Source organism: Eucyclogobius newberryi, unplaced genomic scaffold (assembly GCF_026437365.1).
Source record: "Eucyclogobius newberryi isolate DKJ021-1_F unplaced genomic scaffold, fEucNew1.0.hap1 SCAF_18, whole genome shotgun sequence".
Classification (NCBI taxonomy): domain Eukaryota; kingdom Metazoa; phylum Chordata; class Actinopteri; order Gobiiformes; family Gobiidae; genus Eucyclogobius; species Eucyclogobius newberryi.
The window spans coordinates 13939203-13963822 of NW_027315812.1; the positions used below are offsets into that span (position 1 = coordinate 13939203).

The 24620-nt window shown below is 40.8% G+C and overlaps 1 protein-coding gene across 1 annotated transcript in view; it reads left to right on the forward strand.

Moving 5' to 3' along the window:
* bmp6 (bone morphogenetic protein 6) overlaps window positions 1-24620 on the forward strand; it is a 69355-nt gene that overhangs the window by 37485 nt on the left and 7250 nt on the right. Inside the window, exons 3-4 of the mRNA XM_072450590.1 lie at window positions 11931-12079; window positions 12627-12827. Of these exons, the coding sequence (XP_072306691.1) occupies window positions 11931-12079; window positions 12627-12827 (350 nt within the window). The remainder of the gene's footprint in view (window positions 1-11930; window positions 12080-12626; window positions 12828-24620) is intronic.

Consider the following 24620-nt stretch of genomic DNA (forward strand, 5'->3'; position numbering starts at 1 on the left):
AAGGCCACGCACACACTTTTAGAATCTTTAAGAAACACAAAAAGTATATGGAGAAGGTGCTGGGAGTGCTCTTTGGATCATTTTTAGTTGTAGAAATGTCTAAGTGAATTATTATTCTTTCTTTACACATTTTTTGTACATTTTAATATATTTGAATGGCTCATACTTGTTAAATACTGTTCATTTCTTTGACTCATTCCATGTTTGACAAGTCCAGGATACATTTTATTCTCATTAAATAGATTTTAATTCAGAAAACTGAGGAAGGATCATAATTAAAACATACTTTTTTTAAAAATTCTAATATTTTTTTAATCATGATTGATTTTTGGGTTTAGCACTCCTTAAATCTTGAGGACGCACAACATTAATGTCATTTGTTTTCATCAAATAAGAGTCTGAACAGTTGAAATAACAACGTATGTGTTTTATGTGTTTATTTGGCTATAAGTTAATGTAAAGTCACACTCCCTTCTACAACACTCACATATTTCTGCCTGTCCAACATTTCACTTGGTTATCTCTGCTTTGCCACATTCCTGTTTCTTTACAATGGTCCGTTTGTGCTTTCTGGAGTTAAAGCATTTATTTTTGCAGATATTTAAAGGCTACAGTACCATTTCAATTAGTGTGGAGATTTAAACTTAAGACTAGACTGGATTAAACCTTGATTGGTCCTGATTACATCTTGGTTTGATCCTTGTTGGTCAGGTTTAAACACTTTAATTCAGTTTTAATTTAGTCTAGCCATGTTTTAACCCTAGTTTAGTCGTGGTTTATTATATCTGGTGTTCATCTGCTTTTTGCATATAGTTAAAGTACAGATTTAACCCTGTTTAGTCCTGGTCCTGATCTTGGTTCTGTCCAAAAAGGCACATTTCTGTCCTTATATGATCTTGTTTTCTTTGCACATTCACACACAGTCACCCATCAGTAGGGAGCCTGTTAACTTTCACATCTCTTCCAGCTCTAATAAAGGCGTAGTCTAAGCTGTAATGACAGGGAGCTTAATTAGCCTGACACTCTTTGTACTGTGCGTTTGATTGGGGCGGTTTTGGGCACAGCAGGTGAGGAATGTGAAGATTACAATCCCAAAAATGTGGTTCTAACACTGCGTGGGAAAAAGGTCAATTTGCTTCCAAAACCGTTTTTTTTTTTCAAATGTAATGTAACTTCCTGCACCTTTTAAAGCGAGGATCACCGTTTTACAATCTTTTTCCTTTTAGTATCATTTACATGTGAGGCAGTTTGGCAAAGCTTTGAATTGTTTTGCTCTTGCTCATGCTGCTGCTGCTGTTGTTCACAAGCCCAATTGTCTGAAAATGAGTTGCTAAAGTGCTGTAAAGCGACCTTGTAATGTAAACCTGAGCATCTTTTATCTCCAGATGTTCCACTCACACAGTCCTCAAAATATGCCTTCTTAGCGCAGGATGAAAGCGCACAAATAAGCCGGCCAGCTGTGAGCTAGTTTTCCACATCGCCACAGCGTTTTACTACAGCCACTGACAAGACTTATAAAGGAGATTTACTGTTGCAGAAAAACACGGGTGTGACTCCTGACCTTATTATTCCAGTTCATTTAAGCAGCCAGTCAATAAGAGCTTTCACAGGACGTCCCGCAGCCTTGGCCCCTCAGGCAGCTCCTGGTGGGACCCCCGCTGCTCCTCGACAGGGGAACAGTGGCTGCGATGACAGGAACAAGGACTAAAGTATAAAAATCATGATATCACTCCTGGACACGAGCCACGGACCTATCCTATTGAGGCTGTCCAGTTTCCTTGACTTCTTCCACTCTGTCTGGTCTGACGGCTTCTGCAACATCCAAATATGAAACTAGTACTTGTAGGGATGTTATTCGATTAATCAATAACAGGGATTTTTTTCAGGTCAGATCTACAAAATGATAATCGTGTAGAGTACTGTTTTAGCTCATGTTTATGTCATGTTAACTTTACGTTTTGGCTGGTTAATATTGGAAACTCTTGCGATATGGCTGTTAAGTGCTACAATATCAATGTTTTACAATCATTTAACTTATATCAATACAAGTATGTTCATGCCGTAATCTATTAGTTAAACTCTGTCAAAATGCAACGTAACAGAGACAAAACCAAGACTAAATTGTGGCAAATTTAGACTGAAAATGGAAAATCATAAATAAAATCAGCCCTTTTTAATGTTCTCATTTGAATGACAATACCGGTACATTTCTGCCAGATGTAGGACCTTGGTGTTATTGTGATATACTTAGTTTGTTGCGATATCAATTATTGCGTCAGCCACTGCGATTCTTTTGTAATATAATATATATATATATATATATAATATAATGTGCTGCCCAACTTCACATTATCATTCAGAAAGTTTGATTATATATAATGTCAGATACTTAATAATTAAGTATTTATATTTTATTTAAATATATATGTAAATTGTATATTTTTCTATCATTTATACATTTTTATTATATACTATTTATCAACTCCACTTGGTGAGATACAAGGTGGAGTCCACAAGAACAGTAGGCTTTGGAGGACAATTTCGTCATATATTATAATAGTAAATGCTGCATTTTTTGTTCCTATGTCCTTTTTATTAGAAACATAAATATTATACTGCATACTTGCATACTTTGCTTCCATAAAACCTCTAATTGGTACAGATTGTTCACACATAATTTAAAAAAACTAAATATCTTGTGGCTTTTTCCTCCCTATATGTATTTATTTTTTGTTTCCCACACATCATCAGCACTAATAATAATAGATACAATAGAGATACTGTAGCATGTGAACTTTTTGGCCCTTTGTGTTTGTGTGAGGTTTAACCACCAGCAAAGGAAGTCATCACAAACACTCATTAATAGCCAATAAAGCGGGGGCTTCCCACACATGACCGCAGGGGCATTCTCCGAACACCTGGATGATTGTGAGGCTTTGAAGTGGCTCTGACAGGACGTCCCACCACCTAACGCTGTGTAATTACTGCTGTAATGAGACACAAAGTGCTCTTATCACTCAACCATGTTCTGTTTTGAAGAGACACTGGAAGAACTTTTACAGTATACAAGGCCTGTCACAATAATCACTGTATCGACTTATCGTTCTCTAAATGACAGAAAGAACAATAAATCGGGGGCTAAGTATTTATTGATGACGTTTTCCTTGCACTTTGGGAACATTTTTATTTGTTTTTTATACATAGAGAGTGAAAGCAATAATGTTTATGACTTATTATCTATCTACAAAATAACTAGTGTTTCTTAATGCTATTTATTTATGGCAGCCAATGTTTTAAACGATAGTGCAGCGTTTTTTTTAGGGATTATCCTGCTGTCAGTGCAAGTAGTTTCAATAATATCATGGGTGGGAGGTATCAACGTTTTGAGCAATACTTCAACCTCGACCAAGACATTTTCACGCACATTTTACCACATTTATGATGATTTCCATAATATCGTTTGACTATCATTACCAAGAGAATCCAAGAATAAGGTCAAGAGAGATATATATTTTTATCAAGATTGGCCGCTCTTCTAATGTTAAAACAAAACGGCATTTGACACACTTTTGCGTTCACACCGGCGCAAACGCCACTTCTAAACAGGGACTAAACTGGCACTAAAAATGGAACTAAACCTGGCTGAACATGGATTTAACCAGGACTAAAGCAGGGCAAAGCCAAGCCACATCAGGACTAGACCGGGACCTTATATCAGGACATATGTTTGTTACGGGTCCCGGGTGCGGCGACCACGTTAACAAAAAGAATAATTGATCTGTAATACAGACGAAAGATAAGAGGAACGAAACACACGTGCACTTGTGTCTTTTCCCAGATTATTTCTTATTTCAATAAACAAATATAATTTACATTCAGTGCATTTCAATGTTCTTTAAACAAAAATCAAAATAAAGTCAATGCTCCTCAATGTGCATTTTTCACTTCAAAACTGTTACATTAAATTATATACATTTTGCCTTAGTACAAAAATCAGGAATAAACTAAAAGTGCTTCAAGCTTACTAATGTGGACAATGCAGCTTTAAATGTACATTAAGGTGCTTACAATATAATCAATCACACTTAACATTTCTTATTACATTTTCTATTCTACATAAACAACACATATTGGGTCCTTTAAACTCTACTAAAGTCATGTCAGGAGGATGACCAAATTAACTGGTCTAATATACAGCGTTCATAAATCAAAAGTCCAGGCTAGTGTGTAAACAACACTATCAACGGAGCTGACGACGAACTCTCGCGGGTACCGCCCGAAAGCCGCGAGATCTCGGCGCAACGTGATTTGGTCTTAAACTGAGCCAAAGTCACATAAATACTCACAGTATTACGTTCTAACTGCTACAGCAGTGATACAAAGCATAAAGCTACAATATATGGCGATTTCGACCACTTACTGACCTGTAATACAGACGAAAGATAAGAGGAACGAAACACACGTGCACTTGTGTCTTTTCCCAGATTATTTCTGGAGGCAACAGGAAGTTGGTCCGTCATAGTTAACCGGAGGGAGCGCGACCACAGTGCCAAAGGTTCCGCTTGTCTCATTCTCCTCTTTCTCACCAATGCAAACACAGGACTACATATCCCAAATGTAAAATATCAATATTCCTAATTATTCAAATGTATTTGCACAAAACAAAGTGTCAATAAACAATTGTCTCAAAAACAATATACAATGTGTTCACACATATTTGGGTGTACCACACGCTCCCCAACAACAAAAGAGTGGCTCCTGACACTTGACTTAAACCAAAACCCATAAAGTAATAAAGTCTCTTTTCAACCAGTCTCTGGAATGTCTTTCTTTCAGAGTTCCAAATCTTCTCAAGTAGTCTCTCCCTTGAGATATATGTTCAATTTAATAGCAAGGAATAGCATACGAAACAGGTAAATAAGGGTTAGGGGTAAGGGGGGAGGGAGGAAGAGGTTGGGGGTAAAGGGGAGGGTAATACAGAAAAGGATACGGTGAAGGCTGGACGTTGATCGTGTTCACCGTGGGGCGAGTCTGGTAGGCTGGCAGGCCCAAGGAGGGATAGGTGAAGAACGTTTGGGGTCGCCTCTGTCTGGTGGATTGTCTCAGACGGGGTGGTGACTCTGGCTGGATGACAGGCTCTGGCTCAGGGCTGTGTGCTGGCTCGGGATTGGGATGTGCTGCCGGGCCAGGAATGGGCACAGACACGTCCACTTCATTGTGAAGCTGTGGTAGGTCGGAGTCTTGTCCACCTTCTGTAACAGTATCTCTTCCTGGTTCAGGTTGCCTGTAAAATCTCTCTGCTGATCGGGTTTGATGTGGGCGAGGTCCGCTTTGGGACTCACTGCAAACTTGATTCACTGGACGTTGGTCCTGATGAAGACATCTGGGCACACGAAACCAATAGAGAGGCTCATCTTCTTCTGAGTCGCTTGCCTCTGGGCTGTGAGACTGTTCTGGTGTCTTAGGTCTTTCTGTCGACTTTTTGTTTCTCTTGTTTGCTTTACCTTTGGAGCTTGATTGTTGGCTGTTAGCATTTGCTATGTGATATGCTTCTGTCATTTTCTGTCTCCATTTCTCAGTATATCCTTGTGGTGTTTCAGCATCGTTTCCTGTCATGAGACCAAAGAGAAGGTCCACTGGGAGGCGAGGATGTCTGCCATACAACAGGTAGTACGGGGAAAAACCAGTGGCCTCATGCTTGGTGCAGTTGTAAGCATGGATGACATGGGGAAGGTGTTCTTTCCAGTTTTGTTTCTCTTTTTCTCCCAATGTACGTAGCATTTGCAACAGGGTGTGATTCAGTCTTTCGGCCGGATTGCCTTGAGGGTGATAGGGAGAAGTTCTTGAGTGACCTACACCTGCAAGTTCTCTGAGTGACCTGAACAGTTCGTTCTCAAATTCGCGACCCTGGTCGTGATGAAGCTTGGAAGGGTACCCAAACTTTGGAATAAAGTCATTGAAAAGACGGTCCGCTGCTGTCTTTGCTGCCTTATTTTTGGTGGGATATGCTTGTGCGAACCTGGTGAAATGGTCCACTACTACAAGAATGTATTCGAATCCACCTTTGCAAGTCTCGAGGTGCAGGAAGTCGATGCAAACAAGATCAAGTGGAGAGCTGGATGTTATACTGCCCATTGGTGCTCTCTCATGTGTAGTTGGCTTCTTTTGCTTTATGCATAGACACTTCCTTGTGACATACTCTTCGATCTCTCTCTTCATGAAAGGCCAATAGAATCGCTCACGGGCCAGGTTCAGGACTTTCTCAACACCAACATGGCCCATGTTGTTGTGGAGGTGTGTGAGAGCGATCTGTCTATAAACAGCAGGCAGAACCAGTTGCTTACGTTCAGTGGTCCTCCTGTAGAGAAGGTCATTCTCGACGTGTAGCCGACTCCACTCTCTTAACAGTCTTTTGGTATTTGTGTCAACTTTGTCGTCTTCTGTTGGTGACATGTTTTTCTCTTTCATCTCAATAACTTTCCCAATGGCTGAATCTGCTCTTTGTTCTTTTACAAGTCCGTCATGACTGATTGACTGCAGAGGTTCTTTGAGGATCTGGCTTGGTGTGGCGAGGTTGAGAGCTGCAATCCATGCTACATCATCTTGCTTGGCTCTTCTGCTCCCTTCCCATACTGCGCCTACAGCTTCCTCTGACAGTTTCTCTGAGCACTCTTCCATGAAGTTGTTAATGTCCAGTGGGCGCCGGGACAACACATCTGCGTCGATGTTGATTTTTCCTGGACGGTATTTTACGTCGAAGTGGAAATCTGCCAGTTGTCCCACCCAACGATGTCCGACTGCATTGAGCTTAGCTGTGCTGAGGACATACGTCAACGGATTGTTGTCCGTAAAAATGGTGAAATGTGGGGCGTAATAGAGGTAGTCCTTAAACTTGTCGCAAACTGCCCACTTGAGAGCTAGGAACTCCAGTTTTCGGCTGTGCAAGTGGTAGTTTTGTTCGGCAGGTGTTAACGTGCGTGATCCGTACCCGATAACTCTCAACTTGTTGTCCTGGTTTTGGTATAAGACAGCTCCAAGGCCCTTTTGAGATGCATCTGTGTGTAGTATGAAGGGGCAGTTGAAGTCAGGGTACGCTAACACTGGTGGTTGAGTGAGCATGTCAATCAAGCGCTCGAGAATCTCTTGATGTTCCTTGTTCCACTGCACCGGAGATCGAGAAGATTGTTGGGCATATTTTGCTCTGCCTCTGGTTGGTTTAGATGGTGGTGTGTCAGCCTTGACTTGGAGCAAGTCATACAGCGGTTTGGCTATGCGCGAGAAGTCCTGCACATACGTCCGATAGTAGCTTAGGAATCCCAAAAGTTGTCTGACTTCTCCGACGGTCTGCGGTCTCTTGTACTTGAGCGCTTGCACAGCCTCAATGTCTTTGGGGTCCACCTTCACTCCATCTGCAGACACCAAACGGCCGACATATCGAACCTCTTGGCGGAACAACTCGCACTTATCGGGCTTCAGCTTTACTCCATGACGTTGTAAGGCTTGGAGGACTTTTTGCAGCACTTGGACATGTTCATCAAATGACTTGGAGAAGCAAAGCACGTCGTCAAGGTAAGGAATGCAACACTCGTCGCGGAGCGTGTCAAGCATCTCTTCCATGCTCCTTTGAAAAGCTGCTGGCGCATTTGACAGCCCGAAGGGCATCCTCACCCATTCATAGAGGCCCCACGGAGTGGTAAATGCTGTCAGGTACCTTGAGCCTTCTGCGATGAAACCTTGGTGGTAGGCTTTACCCTGGTCCAAGATCGAAAACCAGCTGTAACCGCCGAGGGAGTCTGTTAGATCCTGGATCCGGGGAAGAGGGTGTCTGTCTGGTACAGTTTTGTTGTTTAGAAGGCGATAGTCAATGCACAAGCGTAAAGATCCATCTTTCTTCCTCACACAAATGACAGGGGCTGCATAGGGCGACTTTGATTTTACAATCCAACCCTTGACAATCAATTCTTGTATATACTCCTTTACTTCCCTGTAAAGAGGCTTTGGGATGGAGGCATAGGCCCTCTGGACTGGTGTATCATCTTTAAGTCGGATCTCCATTTGCAGAGAAGGAATACAGCCTATGTCTGAACTGTCACGGGAGAACACTGCACATTCTTCCTTCAACACCTTTTCAACTGACTTTTGCTGGTCTGGACTTAGATGACTAAGGTCTACTTGGGGCAACCAGGACTCAGCTGCTGAATCACGAAGGGTGTTTACTTTATCAAACTCGAGTGATGCGACTGTGGTCTGTACGGACTGAGTTTGCTCTGGCAAGTCTGTCTCAATAATCTTAGCGATCTGCTGGATAGTACCAAGGGCTGTTCTCTTTGGCAGGATTATCTCGTGTTTGGAGTGGTTTGAAATGGGGATCTTGACAAAAGGTCTTTGAGAGTTGTTAATCTCTAGGACTCCTTCTCCCACACTCAGATGTCTTAAAGCAATGTTCTCTTCAGGTTCATACAGCACAAGGGGATCAGAAATGTCAAAGTTTTGTGGCACCCTGCACCATATTTGAACTGCTTTACCAGCTGGAACACTCACATTGTTTTTGCCGATTCTCACTGTGGCTGGATCACAGTCTGGTCTTTGTGGCTCCTGAATGAAGTTAACCATAGCCACTACCTGTTCTTCATCCATTTAAAATGCTCTGCGTAGGAGACTGTACATTAAAGCACTGGCTTCTTCATCTGACTCTTGTAGTTGGAGGATGGTTCCAAGAACATTAGCTCCCACTAGAGGTTGAGGGAGTGACAGCTTACTGACTAGGAATGGGGCTTGTACAGTGAGGTTGGGGTCTTCGTGACCAGCTAGAGTCACTGTGAGCTCGACCCACCCGTCGTAAGGTACTGCTTGGCCATTAACTGCGTACACCTCTAGCTCGTCATTTAGCAGCTCTTGGAGTGACCTCACTTGATGATTTGGGATGTATCTTTTGACCCACTGTCTGTCAACCATACTCACTTGTGAGCCTGAGTCAAATAATACGGTCACAGGATAACCACCCATCAGACATTTGAGTAAACTCTTCTTACCGACTAGGGGTACCCTGCGGCCTGTCAATGTAGAACTTCGGCAATAGGAGATGCTTTGTTTTCTTTTGTCTCTCTTTAACTGTTCTCCAAACACTTTGAATTCTCTGCGAGGCAAGTAGGAGAGGTCTTTGAGGGTGACGGGTCTCTCTGGACTGACTTGTGATCTTAGATGCAGTTGTGAGTTACTGGACTGGCTGGGTGTTACTGGGTGGGTAACAGTTTCACATAGTCTCAATCTCTCACCCAGTGCCTCGTGAGCTTTCCTCAACCCCTCTATTGACTGTGTTTGAGTGTTTGCATTTACATCTGGTTGGATCACTGGTTGACGATCAGGTGTTGCTGGTTCTGGCACCATGTTAGACGGATGTGGGCTGGGCATATTGTTTAGTGCTTCACTTCTATCAGCAGGCTGAGCAACAAGGCCACTTGTCTGGATAATTTGGTTTATAAGATCATCCAGCATTAACAGCTGACTCATGCCCTCATCTTCTAGTTGCAGCAGTGCAGTTGATTGTAGATAGGAGGTGATATAGTCCATGTAGCTGTACTTATCATCCTGATCAAACTGTACTGTGTCCTCATTTTCTTGTTCTATGCTCTTGGCCAACTCGAAGAGCTCTGGGCTGGAGAGTGTGAACAAGCGCCCCCTGATACTCCAGATCAATTCCTTCCTTGGTGATGACATTGTGTCGTTGTGTATTTTTGTTGGTGTAGTAGCTCTGTAGTGACTTGTTTATGCTGCTCTTCCCTCACAGCAGTGCGGTTCCACGTTGAAGCAAAGATCCCTTTTACCTCGATCTTCCTTCTGGACACCCACCGGCTGGCTTGGCTGGAGTAGCGGTCTGGTCACTGTTGTGTCGTGGTTCTTGTATCTCTGGATCTGCCCTCGACATTTGAAGAGGAGAGATCCCGGACCGAGCCCCCACAGTTTGTTACGGGTCCCGGGTGCGGCGACCACGTTAACAAAAAGAATAATTGATCTGTAATACAGACGAAAGATAAGAGGAACGAAACACACGTGCACTTGTGTCTTTTCCCAGATTATTTCTTATTTCAATAAACAAATATAATTTACATTCAGTGCATTTCAATGTTCTTTAAACAAAAATCAAAATAAAGTCAATGCTCCTCAATGTGCATTTTTCACTTCAAAACTGTTACATTAAATTATATACATTTTGCCTTAGTACAAAAATCAGGAATAAACTAAAAGTGCTTCAAGCTTACTAATGTGGACAATGCAGCTTTAAATGTACATTAAGGTGCTTACAATATAATCAATCACACTTAACATTTCTTACTTAATTACATTTTCTATTCTACATAAACAACACATATTGGGTCCTTTAAACTCTACTAAAGTCATGTCAGGAGGATGACCAAATTAACTGGTCTAATATACAGCGTTCATAAATCAAAAGTCCAGGCTAGTGTGTAAACAACACTATCAACGGAGCTGACGACGAACTCTCGCGGGTACCGCCCGAAAGCCGCGAGATCTCGGCGCAACGTGATTTGGTCTTAAACTGAGCCAAAGTCACATAAATACTCACAGTATTACGTTCTAACTGCTACAGCAGTGATACAAAGCATAAAGCTACAATATATGGCGATTTCGACCACTTACTGACCTGTAATACAGACGAAAGATAAGAGGAACGAAACAGACGTGCACTTGTGTCTTTTCCCAGATTATTTCTGGAGGCAACAGGAAGTTGGTCCGTCATAGTTAACCGGAGGGAGCGCGACCACAGTGCCAAAGGTTCCGCTTGTCTCATTCTCCTCTTTCTCACCAATGCAAGTACAGGACTACATATCCCAAATGTAAAATATCAATATTCCTAATTATTCAAATGTATTTGCACAAAACAAAGTGTCAATAAACAATTGTCTCAAAAACAATATACAACGTGTTCACACATATTTGGGTGTACCACATGTTCACCTTAAAGATCCTGTACTGATGTTAACATACTTCACTGCATACTTGGCAGAGATTTAATCCCTTCCTCTTCTTGTCCCTGGGAGAGGTGAGTGTGGTCAAACCTACAGGGGAGCCCAGACAGCAAAGCCCAGCATTTCTGCAAACAGCACCCATTCATCTAACTGTCATTCTGTTATGATACTGTTACTGTGATACAGAGGGAGCTGCTGGGCTTGCCTTGACGTTGTGAAAGATAGACTCCCCTCTGCGGCCCCGGGACACTGAGGACACAACTACTGCTCTGTGCTTTTTGGCCCTGTCAGTATCAGCTGTGTTAAACTAAACATCGAGCAGGACAAAGGAAGCTGTCAACATTTGCTAATCAGAGTCAGAATTGTTGGTGAACAAAAACACAAATGCACAAACTAGGAACTTCGGCGATAAGTTGGAACGTGAAACAGCAATAATATAGCAACAAGAAAAAAGAATGAGTGTATTGAATGAATCGATTTTAGATGACACACTTTCAATTATTGCAGGTCAATATCACATATTATTATTACCCTTTGTTACCATGTATCTTAGGCTGCTTTTACACTTTTTTTACACACCATATAACAAATGGGAAAAAACTTGGACTGAAGTCAGATTTAAACTTGGACTAGACCAGGACCAAGGCAAGTTTATTTGTAGAGTCGCAAAAAATTCGTTAAAATCACAGACATGACAGAAATCACAAAACACTAAACGCTAAACTTTGTGCCAGTTTCCCGTGATTATGCCCAGTGAATACAGAGACATTAATCAAAAACCAGATCAAAACACATGCAATCTTAGCGTTAAAACTTAATTGGAACCATTGACTTTTGACTCATCTCTTGCTCAATCCCCTTGAAACTGTAGGAATTTGAGACTGTTCTGCTGTCATGTGAGCTCACCCTATTGACAATGGGTTGGTTTTTTTGTCTCTGTAGGGAGGCAGACCTATTCCTGCTCGAGTCGCGCAGACTATGGGCCGCTGAGGAGGGCTGGCTGGAGTTTGACATCACAGCTACCAGTAACCTCTGGATCATGAGCCCGGTGCACAACCTGGGCCTGCAGATCAGCATAGAGACCAGCAGCGGTAAGACACTTGTGTTTATCTTGTGCGCCCTGGCCTAAAACCTATTCAGACTCATCTTTTACACATCATTATTTCATTTTGATGCTTACATTTGGTTTTATTGAGGAGTGATTTGGTCAATTTAAGTTTTTCCCACTTGCACATTCACAACATCAAAATTGGGACTAAACAAGAACTAAACCCGAAGCTGAACCCAGACTAGATCAGGACTAAACCTGGACTAGATCAGGACTAAACCTGGACTAGAACTGTACAGGATCAAACCAAATCCATATCAGGACTACATTAAAATGGGCTCAAATTGGGACCAAATTGTTCTAGTTCACCAGCAATAATCTAGTTCACACTTGCGCACAAACCACATGGATATTGGGACTAAACCTGGAACTAAACCAGATCTAGAACAGGATCAAATGAGGTCTTCATCAGGACTAAACTGGGCTTTAACCAGGACCAACTCAAGCCATTGATTTACTGATTTTGGTTGAATTTGCACAATTACACGGCCTTTTTCATAAACTCAAACCTAATTAATTGTGAATTGCAGGTCAAAGCATCAGCTCCAAGGAGGCGGGGCTTGTGGGTCGCGATGGCGCTCTGGAGAAGCAGCCGTTCTTGGTGGCCTTTTTCAAAGTCAGCGAAGTGCACTTTCGAACGGCTCGATCGACCGGCGGCAAGCGACAACGGCAACAGAACCGCAACCGCTCGCCACAACCCCAGGACGGGCACAGAGGACCCCCCCCTGCAGGTTAGGCACACACAATTACACTATTTAAAACTGCAGAGGGAATTGGCTGAATGTGTTGTTTTATTCTTTGAGATACTGCTGATGACTTGAGGAAAATCTTCCTCTAATCAGAACGCTTAAGATGAAAAATCCTCTCCAGATTGCGTGTGTATTATTCTTTTAATCTTTCAGTTTGGTGACGATACAAGCAGGAAATGTCTAGTAATGAATAAATTATTAAAGTGCATTACCTACTTGACATGTCCAAGGACAAACTGTACCGTCCAAGAAATTTGTGCAGGATTTATTTGGGGAATATGGTTATTCTCATTATCAAAGAATAGGATCAAAGTAAGGATCAAGAGCTTAATACAAAGTGCCAAAATCTCAAACATATTGTCCTCAAAAAGAAATATTAGTTGTCCCAGCTACAGTTGTGTCTGATTAAAACAAACTTCAAAATAGTCATATATTTTCTGTTGTTTGTTTGTTTTTTTGTAAATTAAAGGTGGAATGGACGATTTTTTGGCCTAAATCTGAGTCTCATTTCCTCGTGGCGTGAACTAACGATTAGTCCTGCCACGTATCAATCATAGAACGCACCTACTGCTCACCTGCAGCCACGTTCTGGCTCGTCCCCAGGAGAGCAACATGTTTCCCTGTGTCAAAGCACATGGATCTATCGTAATATAGTTCCCTCAGTGTACAGGACAAAATTAAGACAGAGGAAGACAGTTTGAGCTGGCTCAGAAGAGACGGAAATCTACGGGAGACGAGAAATGCGATCCGTCGCGCTAATAAACAAACGCACGTTAGCATCGAGGCTTTTTTGTGCGTCCGCACGGGGGGAGTGCGCATGCACACTTGAGTTCTCAAATCGGCGAAAAATCGTCCATTACGCCTTTAAGTGGTTTAATATTGTAATGTTTTTTAACCTAATTTTTAACCCAATTATTTACATTTTTTAGGGGATTTGACTCTGAGATTAGCTCAAACCATAGTAAAAATGATCAGCATCATTTCCTATTTCATCTTTCAGAGCAACACACTTAAAGGTTCATTGTGTAACTTTTCTGGTGGATTTAATTACCGGTAATTACAGGTGTTTTTATTGCTCAGAAATGCCTCATAAAACATCTCCAACTTTGGTCCTTGGATAGATAAGTGTAAATATGCCATACTGTTTAGAACATTCCAGGCAAAGTAATAACATCTCCAACAAGTTACATACAGTGCCTTTAAAATAGAAATATATTCCCTATCTGTTTGCCTAAAGATTTCTTGTTTACCTAAAAGTTTGTGTAACTTATCTATTGCTCTGCTTCTTCATATGAAAGTACCTTCCCTGAAAACCAAAACCATATTCTCTTCTGAGGATTTGACCCATGTACAGTTCTGTAAATGGGCCCTGACAGGTGACCTCCTCTTCTGAACCGCTCATCAGTCCTCGCTGCTCCTCGTCCTGCCGCACACATGATGTAATGAGGTCTAAGCTGAACGTTATGAGCCCCGTCCAAATTAAATCAAGCTCTAATCCCTTCACCTTTCACCTGTTGTGGGTTTTCTGGCAGGATGCAGCGATGTAAGCAGAACTGCTCCTGTGAGGGCCCCTTTGTGTTTGAGCGTTACAGTACAAATGCTAAAATAAACCAGGCTGTGATACGCATGAGCAGAGGCTAATTTGACAGATGCAACAGACTATGGCCCAGTAGAAATGTCATGTTAGTATGGGTCGGCATGGGTTATGAATAGAAATTAATGCAGTTTTTGTCATTCTTCCATCCTCTGGCCCATCAAAGTATGCAAATTGATTTAAAGCTGCGATACCTGATTTTCAAACAGGGAGAGGAGGAAGTAGATATTTGAATCTAAATTGTTCCTGGCTCCCCACAAACCCTTTGGCTCATCACGACTACTAACATGAATTAATTTTTTGGTCACAAGCACAGTGTTTGAACAGCTTTTTGACTGAAAAGTGAAACAGGGCGGACCACCCTTGAACAGCCAATCAGCTCTTACCCCTAAGCGTCACATATAGCTACTCAAAGGGCTCTTCTTTTTAAATGTTTGCAATGGAGACAGCTTGTAGTGATTTTTTAAATTTATTTTTGGGTGGTAAAACATTGGCTTCTAAATTAAGCAAGTCCATCTGTATCTTGTTTCATATGTTGTTGTTTTTTTAATATATTCTAATAGACATTATACTGTATGCATTATGCATTATTTATATGTTTAATGCCAGATCCTTTCCCTGATGTCATGTTCTATATTTAGCTTTGCTTTTTATGAATAGCTTGTTATACCAAGGTTACATTGTTATATTTTTCATTGCTTAAATAAGGTATAAACTGGGCATTTGAAACAATATAAATTTAAACATAATTCATGATACAAATAGTCACTAGTTTGAGAAAATGTGTAAGTAAGTAAACAAAAGTACTCAAGTTGTAAGTAAAAATGTTGTGCATGTCAAAAAGTCCAAAGAAATGAATGTGTTAGGCAAAAATTGGTGACTCTAAATTGGCCCGAGTGAATGAATGTGAGAGTGAATGTAATGTCTATAATGTCTATGTCTGGCCCTGCGACGAGTTGGCCACTGTCCAGGATGTACCCCGCCTAAGGCCCGAAGTCACTGGGATAGGCTCCAGTCACCCACGACCCCGAAAGGGAACAAGCGGTAGAAAATGGATGGATGGATGGCTGGATGGATGGCAAAAAGTACTTCTACAATGATGATGTCACGTTTTTCTGGATCATGTCTAAATTTAGCCAATTGTATGACCCCCGTCCAAACGCCTGTGAACGTTGCAGATGTTAAAGCTATTGCAGAGACGAGGCAATGTCTTTCCAGGTAGCAGCCACTCCATCCATTCACGGCCGTGTGTCATGAAGCGGCGGCTCAGTCCTCTGTTTCCCCGCCAGCTTTGGCCCGAGCCTCGTGGAGACATTTAAAGTGCAGTTAGCGGCACAGTGGCAGAGTGTTGTTCATACAGTCAGGCCCTGGAGTTGTTACAGGAGGAGCTGAGTTCACTCTGGGCAGGTCATCCATCACAGCTCGGGCCGCAGACAGGGAGCAGGTGTGGAGGTCTAAGGCTGCTGTCGCTACAAACGCAACAGAAAGACCTGAGGAAAGACTTTTTGATGCTTTGAAACTCATTCAATTTGTCTTAAATTATAAGAATATCACTCATTATAATGTTCGTTTTTAAAGATGAATGAGTAATTATTCTAAAATTACAATACTTCCACTTCCGGAAACTTTGCCAGCACAGATGGAGACATAACACACCCACTACATATGTTCCAAAAATTTAAGGTATAAAAGAACATTTGTAGTAACTATATAACTGACCATATATAAATTATAACTGTAGACATTATCCAATAGTGCTAACTGGTTTTGGGCTATATGAATTAGTTTAAATGGTAGCGGAAATGTGCGTGCGCATACTAGAAGTGGGCAATGTAACTAATTTTAGATAATATATTGAATGTTGTTTTTAATATCGAGTAAATAATTTATAGTAAAAGAGCTGATTAAATGTAATGTTATGTTGTAAACCGAGTGTATAAGGTGATATTTCTGAACTTTTGTGACACATTTGACAGACATTTCACATCTGTCTGATAATTAAACCTTATCTAATACGTTGAAAGACATGTTTTAATACATTTCTACTGGATTAACATAATATCATCTAAAAGCGTTATTAAGATACTCCAAAAAAATAGAGAGATGTTTTTATTTGTCAATGTTGCTCAACCCTACATACAAAATGTGTCACAATGGTCTAATTTCCTCAAAATATATCAATACATCATGAACAATATGAAATGGCCCAGCCCTAATATTGAATGCCTTTTTCTTGGCTGTATTCAGTATTATCTCTCGTATTCCCCATAGGCTGCACCTTAATGATGTTAGCACAAGAGGTTGTAAGTTAAAATCCCGCGGGGCTTCTTCTCAGTAATTGCGTTAGATGAAAGGCTGACATAACAGAGAACAAAGCCTCATCATTTGTTATGCTGCGGGACAGTTCGAGAGGACCACATGTTCACTTCTGGCTCCAGACTCATCCACTGTCACCTTTGGCCACAGACATCCACAGATTGTTTTTGAGCCTCATGTCAAGATGTTTTGAAGAGACGGTCGAGCCAGGATTCTGCACCAGAGGGAGAAGGTGCTCGCCATGTGCTCGCAATGTGGCCCGGCTCCACCATTATCAATGCCATCCTTGTTTTCCTAAAGCTGGAAGAGGCATTTTTTTCTTTAAGTAGTCTGTATTTGGCAGATAGCAATTAAGTGTTGCTGGAATGATTTAATGAAGAATTTTATCTCTTGTAAAGCTGGAAGTAAGAGCTGTAAAAGCAGTGACTAAAGCATGGAAATATTAACAATGTACCAAAAGGTTTGTGAGCACTAGGAGCTCTTCAGATGGATTCAAATATCTACTTCCTTCTTCCTGTGATTTGAAAATCCGGTAATGCCACTAAAGCCAATATTTTCAAATGAGGTATTCCATAATCTTTAGTCGCTTGCATTGAGTTATTTGTGCCAACTACTGTGCTAACTTGGTCAATATACAAATGGTCAAGTAAAGCAGTGGGTAACTCGTTATGTTGCTTTAGGTGGGGTGTGGTCTGTCTTAAATCATGATCTATGAATATACGTTAAGGCACGCTGGGAGGTAGAGGATTTGGCGTGGATATATTCAGTATTATCTTTGTATACTGTAAAGTAGGTTAAGTTTATGTCTTCATATTTACGACGGTTCCCAGCTCAAAGGACAATCTGTTAAAAACGCAGCATTGGACTTTACATAACCCGTAACATCAAGCCCTCCCCGCCTCGCCACTCGGGACGGCGGGGAGTGTAAATATTTAGATCCTACACAGGAAGCGGGGAGGCCCCCCTCGCGACAGCCGAGTGTCCGCGGCCCGCACCCCACCGCTGGGTTAGCACGAGCTGGGAGGATCCTGGAGGAATTCAGGAGGGCATATGGTTTCAATACGGCACCACTCGTCCCGGGACAGGGAGGAGAGGACTGGATGGATGGGCTCTGTCCTGTGGGAGCACTCAGGGGGAGAACTGTAAAGCTTGTCCCACAAACTGTACCACATCTTCAATAATTTAAGAAAACACCATGAGCACAGAAGGGTGCAAGATGTTTGCTTTCACTTTTACATAGAGCCACTTTGTAAAAATAGGGTTCAATGAATACTTTGTGACAAAGCAGATATTTTTTATTTTATTAGTTTCCTCATGAAGATATTGTTTTTATAATTTATTTCACAATCACTTATTCTTCGTGCTGGGACCAAGACTGGAGAAATGGAGGAGGCTACACTTTAAAGGGCAACAGATTTAAATGTCTGTTTCAAAATAGATAAACAAATCACGCTATCATAATCATGCTATAATAACACAGTGGAATAAAGGTTAGTGCTTTCACCTCACTTTTACCTACATCTTTAAGGCTCCTGAATCATAGAGCCGAGAACTGAAACTGTGCCCTGTTAGTTGTGTTTCTGCTGTGAGTTACTTCTTGTGATGAGTGTATTTAGTTTTTTAACCAAAGCACTACAGCACGAGTCCTAGACCAATTTCCCCAAAGGGACAATAAAGTATATTGTTTTGTCTTGTATTGTACAGCAAGAAGGTCCTGGGTTCGTTTCCCTGGCGGCTTGGAGACTTCTTTTGTGGAGTTTACCATTTCTCTTGTGCCTGCTCCAGTTTCCTTTGGTGCGCTGGTTTCCACCATCACTAAAAACATGTACAATAGGCCAGGACTCCCCAAATCAATGGGAATAACCTCGTTAATAATGGTGGATGAATTTCTGTGTGGAAAAAGTAACGATACATAACTTTCATAACTTTTTAGTCCAGTTGTTTATAGTTTTATTCTTGTTTGACATGTTATGCCTGAATGTCTCAAAACCTTCACCATTTCATTTGTCATAACCTTCATTCCCAGTTTTCCCAGAGCACAAATACATATTGCTCTTAACTAGAACATCTTGGGTTCCCTGTGAGGGTTTGGACCTTGTTATTTTCCCATTTTCATTCTTCTTTGAGCAGACAACGTGTGATATTAAATGCCTTCCAGATGACACGCGGACAGAATCGGCCAAATACATTTCTGCAACATTTAGTCAAAAGATAATGGCATGATCATGTATCTATAATAAATCATCTTTATTTTTCGCCGAGCTCCAAAAAGTCACGATTAGTCACCGGCCAGGTTTTCGGTCGTGTTTTGTGGTTCTTACAGGAATGTTAAGTGGAAAAGTCATCTGCTATTATTATGACACACTCTTAAAGGTGGGTGGAGTGGAGATGCCAAACTACTCAAGTAATGGTATGGATGCAAAATAATATTACTCAAGTTGAAGCTAAATGTGCACTGCGTAGCTTTTCTAGTCCGCTTTTCCTAGACTTGAATTGGACTTGAATTTGACTTGCAGGTGTTTTTATTGCCTTGAAAAACATGCTTTCTTATCATCAGTGAGGATGACTTAGTAATGACATCACCATGGAGACAAGCAGGTGGCAGACCGTCCACCAGAAAAGTTACAAAGTGCACTTTTAAATCTAATCATAATTTAGTTAAAGCAATATACCAGAATTAGAAGGAAAAAAGGAGGACGAAAAAAGAAAGTAAGCAAGAAATCAAGCCATTTTCTTTTTTCTGTTGGTTTTCAATTTAGAAGTAAGTAATAGGATGTTGGTGTGTACAATTACTTGTTGAAAAAGACACCTCAAGAGTCAATATTTGTGAGTGATTGCCACAAAAAAGGCATCTGGTTTAAAAAATAAAAAACAAATGGTTGTTGTGCTGATTAAATACTTCAGCCAAAAGTGACATTAGTTGCAAGCAAAACCGTACTTGTAAAGTGCAATTGGATTTATTCAGCGATCAAAGTATTTGATGTAAATGTAATATAGTTTGGCAGTTCATTACCACCTACATTTTCCATTTCCCCCACTTTGTTATTATCCTTCTATCCATTATGTCGCTTGTGGAAAAGGTGGTTTCCTCGTTTCCAAAAAGAACAATGCAACACCTTAAGTTGTGGGAGAAGAAGGCCACAGAGTTAATCCCAGTCGGGCTGGGCTTTGACTGTGGGGGACGCTAACTACCGTCCCAGGACAGCGCAGCCAGTCCTGTAATTAGACATAGCTAGTCATTAACCTCACAGCTAAAGGCCCGACCGCGCTAACAGTATCGCTCCAAGTATCATAATAACACAGCGCTAAGCCAGCTGTGTTGCGTTTAATCTTGTCCTTGTCATTCTTCTTGTGGGTGCTGTCCCGCCCGGCCCCCTTTTGTTTACCGTCACAGTAATTAGACACGGAGCAGGGCTTAATAAGGGCTGTGATGAAAGACAGGACGAAAGATAAACTTCAGTAGTGTACAGGCTCGTAGGAGGGACCCGGCAAAACATGGGGGACATTTTTCTTCCCTGTCGTCATCGCGGCTCTGAGGCTGACACTGACGGAGTAGGCGACGTCTGCACTCTAGTCTTGAAAATGTAAATTCTAATTCAGATGGAAGTTTGCCGGGTCGCCATACAAAGACATCAGCTACAAGTAGGTTAGTCACGATCACAGATTTAAGTGCGATATATTGCTACAGAAGAATGTCACTATGAAAGTGTGCACCGTGTCGTGATCATAGACGTTACTGATTCAACACAATATCCCCACAAAGCTAAATAAAATATACACACACAATGTTATTGAGTCCCGCAAAATATGGTTCCCACTATTACAGTATTTATTGAACAATGAGTTGATTATTGTGACAGTTGACAAGTTGTGCTCATCCCAAGCCCGTATAAATGGAAGTTTGGCTGTCTATCTTTTGGCTAAATCACATAGTTACAGAATAAATTGGTATGTTATTACGCAGGATGCCACTGTGGCCACCAAATATGCAGTTTCTCAAAGATGTTTTAAAGTACCGGTAAGTCAGATTTTGGGGGCAGGATTATGGTAGTAGCATTAAAGGTTTGTCAGGACAATTTTAGATGATAGACGTTTCTACAATGCTGTTGTACGGGTTTGAGCGGGACTTTAATGTTGGTGGACGAGCACTTTAACCACTGAGCCACTGCTGCACCACTACAGAAATGTGTTTTCCCCATGTCAGTACTAACCAGGCCCAACTTTGCATAGCTTTCAAGATCAGACCAGTAATTATCTCGATACTAACATTTGAAACTCAATTGCAACAATAAAAAAAGTTTCATTCATTAGTTTAATTGTCTTAAAATAGTTCTGTTTTTGTATTGTATCTAGTTGTGGTATTTATTAGTGTCTGGGGATCAATACATTTGACAGCCATAGGTCCTGTGAAAACTTTTTGCTATTGAAATCTCTAAAAGACAGTGAGATATTAAAAATAACTATAAAAGTAATACTCATGTCCTTTCACGGTTGAAGTAGAGGCCATGTTCCTTAAACACAACGCGCTGCCTTCACTACCTGAATCGGGACCACTTGATTAATGTATTTCTGGATTGAGTGGTGTACATGTAATTTACAGCCTTTTCCTGCTGTAGGTGCTGGGAAAGTGGCTCAAGAGGCAGCATGAATGGCACACAGTGTAAAGAGTTTAGTATCAGCGCGAGGATCAGTGCTACTTTATAGTTCAGTGGAGCTGTGTTTTCCTGAACAGAACAGCCCTGGAAAACGACTGCCACTCGCTCACCGGCGTAAAATAACTGCTGCAAAGCTTGTCAAACATATGGGGCAAAAGCTGCGAGTTTTAGAGCTTTGCGTACAGTAGGCCTTCGTTTTGGACTGGATATGTTTTTGGTATTGGCATGTTTATATATGTTGGAAATGTCTGCTTTTCCTTCATTGTCCATTAGCATTGCAGACTAATGAGCCGATGTAACTGGTAACATATGGTTTAAAGCAGGTTAGAAGTGTTTATCATAATTTGTAATGAGTTAATAATAATAAGTTTCTCCTACTGTTGTTATGGCTTTTTTCTGGCTCCAATGTTCTGTCCAAAGAAGACATGTATGTGAAAACTTTAGACTATAGGACTATTTGGATGTTTTATGTACATTTTTAAGTTCCTTGTCATGTTCTTTGTCATGTTTTGTTCTGTTTATATTTAGAAAAATCAAAAAAAAAAAAATTACAATTCACTTTTGTATTATACTATAACGTACAGTAATGATTTCACATTTTATTCATTGTTAAACACACTATTGAGCTAAAATAGCTTATAACGGAAACGGGTCCATTAACGTCCTGTTCATAAATGCGCAGCTTTTAATAGTGTTTCGCAATGTGTTTTTATTGTTGAAGAATTACTACCTGACATTTAACCCTGCATGTATGACCTGGAGTATGAAAAATATTGCAATAATTGCAAAAAATTACAGAGCTGTGGGCGGAGATGGGTGGTAGGTGAAAACAAAGCTTAAAACACTCAAGCCTAACATGCAGGGCAACACAGGAGTACTTAAACAGGCATAAATCAATCAAAATAAAACGGAGCAAAGGAATGATGAGGGAACAGTGTTAAAACATGGATAAAAACCGATATCGACCATATATTTGTTTTTCATTGTATTTTTCAAACCAAACAATGTCAAGCATGTAACTTGTGTTGATATTCTATCGTGGAAAATGCCAATAAGTACTGCACTTTTCAATTAATACGTGAACAATCTCTGTATGGTTTGAAATGGCAGGAAACAGAAGTGAATGGGAGTGTGATGGGCTCCGCTGTCGCACTGTGGCATTAAACTTTTACAGGCAGGAAGGGCTGATGCGGTTTATGGGCACCACAAATCTGAGCCTTTACCTTCAATGAAAGCCCACATGAAATATCTGCGCGATTCCTCTTAAATAAGCCCAGCAGACTGACAACTGTGTGGAAAATCCTTACATTAGGTTTGCAGCGTTAACCACACAATGTATAAAATGACCACATGGATTAATATGAACTGTGAAAGCTCCTGTTTGGACGGTGAAGACGGTCGAGACGTTGCATCAGATTTGGTCACTTGGACATAGCTTAATTGTAGTGGTTTGGCTATGACGGTTCAAAAATGCATTATTATCTAGCTACAATAACTTTATACATCATTGATCACGTGACAATCATTGGTTTGGCTCTGTTTGGGAACACTAGTAGCAGCTAAAGCCTTTCTTCGAATCCTATTGTCTAAGTATGTGGTCTAATGATAACGTAAAGTGACATAAACGGAACTTTACATTCAGCTTTTCTTTTTTTGGAGCAATGATTGACTTAAAATAACTTATTTTTGCTTCTAATCATAATTTTTTGGGTTGCATTATATTGAGAGCTGAATAATCACAATTATAATCTACGAACCAAATAATCTCGTCACTCCCTACTTTGGAAAATGCAGTTGGTTCCAGTGTTTTGATTGACAGACTGCACTATTATGCCCACACTAATCCTACAATTCGGCCCATAGGACAAGTATATGAGGCTGTGGAAAGATGTTCATCAAATTGTTGGAGCGTGGAGTACCGGTAAATCTCACGCTGCTGAGGTCGCACAGGACCTTGCATACATGCTGTGACCAAACCCAAACTCCAGTGTCTGTTTGGTCTTGAATTATGTTTATGTAACTAATGTATTAAATCCGCCCTCTTTCCTCCCTGGCTCAGGTTCACATCAGGTCAGCTTTGTTCTTTCAGTCGGAGTTTCCTCTCCTCCGACGTTTACACACCGCTCCCTGTCGTGGACACCGCTACCGTAAAGTCTACAGAAAAGGGACATGTTTTTTTCAGATTTAGCTCAGGTCAGGGTCTAATACATCATGAGTCTATCCCCAAAGAAGCAGCTCAGAAGCCATACATAACCCCGTGTGCATAAGAGCTGTGTACACTCCCAGAGTCAGGAATAAACAGTGTATTCCCACATTAAACACATCAGCCTTTCCTATCAGACAGGAAGAGGGCATAACCGCGGGAAACACCTGACCGTTTCCGAGGGTTACCATTGACTATGAATGTCAGTTTTGCTTTTTTAATTCCGATATGACATACTCACTCAGTTCTTTTCTGGTCTGGGATTTTTGTAGCTGTTTGATGAAGCTGCTGCTGGTTAAAAATCTATTTTCATTGCCTTTGATTACTGTATGTGCCGCGCTGTACACTGGATTTACTTTGGCAGATTTCTGTAGAGATTTCACACTGTAGAAACCTTAGCAGTTCCTTATTCTTTGTATAGTATCAATCCCCTTTTCACAAAGAAAGGGAACTCATTTTTGGAGTATTCAATCAGATTAGGAACCTTTTGGTAACACAAGTACAGGATGTGCAGTGCTAAATTAATTTGGAATTCAGTTTTCTGCAGCTAAAATCTGGAACAGTCTGACAATGTTCAAATATAGGCTCAAAACAATTCTGTTCAGTCGTGCTTGTGACTAAAAGGGTTTTATTTGCACTCTTCGCTTTAAGGTATATTTTATAATTAATATTTATGTTATTATTTGTTTATATTGTGATTGCATCTTTTCTTGTTCTGTAAAACACTTTGAATTACTCAGTATACGGATTGTGCTCTACAAATAAACTTGGCTTGCCTAGGATGAAGGAAGACACTTGTATTACTATCTCTAAGACTAAATTAATGAAATATTTAAATGTACCACCAATACATGTTCATTTTAAAGCCGGTTTGACACTTTTTTGTCAGCGTTTCCTCTGACTAAATAGGAGCTTAGTTCTTAGTTCTCATTGTCACATATTCATACACATCCAGTCTCTTAAAGGTGTGTTAAGTGTTTTGCCCAAGGAGTAGTTCACAGTAGTTT